Source organism: Fusarium falciforme, chromosome 13 (assembly GCF_026873545.1).
Source record: "Fusarium falciforme chromosome 13, complete sequence".
Lineage (NCBI taxonomy): Eukaryota > Fungi > Ascomycota > Sordariomycetes > Hypocreales > Nectriaceae > Fusarium > Fusarium falciforme.
In genome coordinates, this window is record NC_070556.1 from 1218764 (window position 1) to 1223523 (window position 4760).

Genomic DNA, 4760 nt, shown 5'->3' on the forward strand with positions numbered 1-4760 from the left:
AAGGCGCTTCGTTTCTGAGCCGCCTGATGAGGATCGCCAAATGTTATTCCGGACGCACAGGCTTGCATGGTGCCAGAATGTCGGGCTCTAACCGACAGGGCTAGGTGCGTTAATCTCAACTGCCAGCCAGACAAATAAGCATCATTCCATACTCCCTGCAACGGAAATTCCTACTCAGTTTGTCGCCAATTGTGTGAGCGTGCCGTGTCTTTGGCCCGTGGTTTCGCCTGACACCTACGCGCCACATACAGAATTTTGATGTGCAGCTGTGGCACCTACCAACCGGCTACCTTATAAGCAGGACTAGGAGCCCGTATGGAAGGTTTGTGTGGCTAGTTTTTGGTCTTTCTTTGGGCAAAACAAATAGATACCTTGTCTAAAGCCACTTCAACCACCTCAACCACTTCAGCTACTTACTTGCCACGTGGCCACGCTCGCCCGTCAGCCCTCCATTCACCAAGAATAAGCCCCTACTTGAATGTGCTCTGATAGAGGGCTGACGACGGCCGCTGAGGAAGATGAAGTGATTTCGGAAATGATAAAGCAATGTTGCGGGAGTGGAAGATCATGTGTTTTTGTTGAAAGATCTAAGTTACAGGTGTCTGTGTTGGAGATTACAAGTGTGAGGCGACCAAGGCGATGGCAAAGTATGGAAGAAGGAGGAACATTCTACAAGAGATCGTGCCTGTACATAAACAGTTGTTCCCCTACTGCGATTTTAGCATGAATTAAGCAATATGCATCTTCTCGTTTCAACAGTCTGAGAGGAGCACAGCTCCTTGCATATGAATGAATGAAATCCATTCCGCCCGGGAAGAACTAACCTCATAGGGCCAAGTACGTTAGGCCATTCACAGTTCCAGAGACAGGCTTGTTGAGATCCATTGTTTAACGGATCAGTGGCATTCCGATCCGTGGGTGGAGAGATGTGGATGTCTTCTTGTCAATAGTTTCCGGTGGTTAACACCAGCCTTTCTTCTTGAATCAATATAACGTTCTCATTTCAACAGGCCCTTATGTGGGAATGTATGGTTGCCAGTCCGTTGGTGGACGACCCCTTGGCGAAGTAACAGTAATCTGCATTAGATATAGAATGCTAAAAAGACCTTGAGGATGAGTTGCTCTAGGTAGGGCATTCGAGATTATTAAAAAGGAGCTATGCAGGCATGAATAGGCCGCTCGCATGGTCTAGACTACACTGGGACAAATAAGACGCAGTCTTGTTTCGGTTATTTGGCACAACCCAGAATGGTGTCTCATTCATCACCTTTGGATGGGGACCTGAGGTCTAGCTGTTTTGCGCACGACGTTGCCTCCTTGCGTGCTTTGACTTGGTCATCAAGTATACCTATGTTAGTGCCTCAATCTACGGATGCTTTGCGACCGCATCTCGACCATATCAAATATTTTACAGCGAGCTAAGCGATTGACTTTGAGATCGTTGCAAGGGCGTCATGAGGCTAGGGCTTCGACGCAAGCTGGGCATAGATGTATGAATCTACTGTTGTTGTTGGCAGGTTCGGCAGTCTCGGAAGAAAAGGTCGAATCCCGAGGGAGGAAGGGCCTTATCATGGCCAGGTGGAGAATTGGGGGTCGGCAGCAGGCTCGCCTCGAGCCGGCGGGACATTTTCCGAGGACATTGGGACGACGCAGATGGTATTCGGAGAGCATCATATTCACAGGCCACAGTTGGTTGGACGCGTCAATTACAGCCTATTCTCAATCGAGTCATCTGTCTCAGTGATGAGGTTGACTAACTTGTACGTGTGTATGATAAAAAAGACAGAATTCCACAACGCCTTGCCCTCGGTCGTGCTGACCGTTCTTGACCACGACTTGTCGGCAACTTAGTCGTCACCTGCGTATCAATATCCATCGAGTCAATCACGTGCCCTCTCTCAGTTAGAGCCATCTTTCCTTCATTGCGCAGGTGGGGTGGTTTGTTAGGGGCTGGTCTGTCGAAGGTTATACGGCAGATCTTGGACTCTAATACTATTTAGTCCGCTTCAGTAGAGACACGTAATTGTCATTTTGAGTCCCGGCCAAATCTGGATGCCCCATCCGGAGCGAGGAACAACCCCTATAAAGTGACCAGGCTCAGATCTGAAAAGCATGCCATGGGAGCTTACACAAGCCCGAGTCTCGTTGGATTTCAGTCAATTCCGAGTTTGGGGAAACCATATTACCTGACACAAGTATCATAGGGAACGACTGGGTGCCAACGGTTCTCGGTCTTTGTTGTACCGGTAACGAACCTGTCCCGCTTTGACGTTCAATCAAAATGATAAAGACGCCAACGGGACTCTTCGAGCTCCTACCGAACGAGATTATCCTGCACCTCGCTGGTCTCTTGCCAATCGCAGACGTTGTATCCCTGAAGCGCGCAACACATGAATTCTTGCCGGTTCTGGCTGAACGCATCGATCCGTCTCGATACCTCCAAAGCACGGGCCCTTTTGCCGACAGCCCCGAGTTATTGGAGGTAATGGCAAGACACGGTGCAGTGCTTTCCGGATCTAGAGCCCTGGAATACTTTGTTCCGGGGTCTTCCACAAACGATTCCGATTGGGATTTCTATGTGCCCCCTATACTGCCATCAATCATAGCAGTCAAGAATGCCCTGGAGAAGTCGGGCGTGACGTTTGAATCCAGCCTCGAGTCGGCCGCCCGAAAGTTGAGAGAGAAGTCAGAAGTGATTTTGAACCTGAACCAGATAGTTTCTATCGCCTATGAGGCATTCTTTAACAAAAGTTCATGGTCGATGGAGCAGAAGATAGTGATCAATAGCGTCCGCTACATGTACCCAGCGTTAAGGGATATGACAATGCACGTTCGCGAGAATGGCTCGGTCGGCTGGATGGGGGATCTTCTTCCCATCTTCATACGGGAGGGCGGCCGTGTAACTTTCCTGCAGCCGCACGAAGAGATAACCCATGGATATCCCGAGAACGTCACGTCAAAGGTTCTCTCTGGCACGGCCCATCGGAACGGAAGTGCGGTGTCCGTCCAGTTAGTGGTCGGAACAATCGATCGTCGAATGACCTCCATCACCGATGGCTTATCGCAGACGGTGTTTGGGAGCATTATGTCTTTCTACGGAAGCCACGTGCAGTGCATGCTGAGCAAACATATCGCTCTACATCTGTATTACCGTCTTGCATCGGGGAAGAGCGCATTTCGTTGGCAAGTTCCTGAAGCTGTCCATCGAAGGGCAGAAGATGCCGTAGAAAAATACGTCACTCGCGGATTTCGGTTTATAACAGCGTCTGACAACGGGAAGGAATGGACTTTTCGCTCTGCCCAAGATAATGACTCGTTCTTGATCGAGTTTGATACCCGTGAGCACTATGTACCTACTCTTTCGCAGATCAAGGATTTGCGATGGTGTCATATGGGTGAGATGATCCAGATGTCTCCACAGCTGAGAACGATAGATTCACGGCATGAGTTGCTCCGTTTTGGCATCGTCAGTAGGTAGAGATACTTTGCCGAGGTGACTCCCAATATCAACAAGGTACACGCCACGAGCCCGGGTATTGTAGAGTAACTTAGTTACAGCCACCACAAGATAATCTCTTTTGATAAAAAGCGCGGAAAGTTTACCTAGAACGCGGTAGAATGGCCAACCATGTGACCGTATTTTGAAAGCCTCGAGACTACTGATCATTGTAAAGACGTGTTTTGATAACAATAAGGGAAATTGAGGCTGCAACAACTGTCCCCGCATGGCCGTTTTCAAAGACTAACCGGGTGGGCTGACCGGCCAGGCCTAGGGTTCCGGCCAGGCCCAGGGTTGGCCCCGATAGCGATCTTCTCTAACGACAAAGGCAGCACGGTAAATACGGCTTACGACGGCTAAATATGGAGTAGAAAATAGTCCTAGAATCGCTGAACCTCGATGGCACAAGCAGCTGGATCAGGGGCTGGTTATTTTCCTCGGGCTATTTGAGAAATGAGAGCTTTCTCTCACAATGGAGCGACTATAGGTCTAATAGGTCTGGATGAGATACGTGACTCCTAGATCTATTACAAAATAATCCAAGATCTCTATCATACATAATAATCATCCCTGGGGTGTGATTGCAACCCCTTTGGCACGAAACGTCCTACCCTGCCTTGGGCCGTTGTGTTGAAATAAGAAGATACTAATTGCTTTATTCGTATCTCTATCTCAAAGTGAAGTAGGGGAACCACTATTTGTGTACAGGCACGATTTCTTGTAGAATGTTCCTCCTTCTTCCACACCTTGCCACCTACTTGGTCGCCTTACACTTGTGATCTCCAGCACGTTGATGTTGAAATGCTTCCATCCATCGGGTTCAGTACTTGCCAGTTCGATGCCCAAGAAACGATGTAATACTGCTATGGCATCATCCACTTAGCTATTTTTTCTGTCATGGCATTTGTCCCAGTATGCAGCGATTCGGTGTTTTTTTTTTCACTCGCGCCACCATGTCCAATATTTCATCGAAGTGGTCGTCAAGCTTCTGGGTGGTTTGATCTTCGCTTTCCCCAACCCATGTCATATCATACGCCAGTTGTTGAACGCACACCAGACGAAAACCTAGATCCTCCATGAACGCTATGGTTTCTGCTATCGTGTCTCTTCGCTCAAGTAGCACCGATTCCAATACGAGACGATTTGCGGCTATGTTTCGTGAACATGTATTCAACATAAAGTCGTTTACCGATCGAGCATTTTCCCAATCGTTGTTAAGCGAGTTGAGCGACTCTTGCAGAGTCCTAAGCCGGTCTTGAAC

The 4760-nt window shown here is 48.6% G+C and overlaps 1 protein-coding gene across 1 annotated transcript; it reads left to right on the forward strand.

Annotated features, from left to right (window-relative positions):
* Positions 1-2281: 2281 nt before the first annotated feature.
* NCS54_01484300 (Hypothetical protein) lies at positions 2282-3478 on the forward strand (the record flags this gene model as incomplete). Its single annotated transcript, XM_053159967.1, has 1 exon — positions 2282-3478. One exon carries the CDS (start codon positions 2282-2284, stop codon positions 3476-3478), a length of 1197 nt encoding a protein of 398 aa, XP_053015942.1.
* Positions 3479-4760: the final 1282 nt, after the last annotated feature.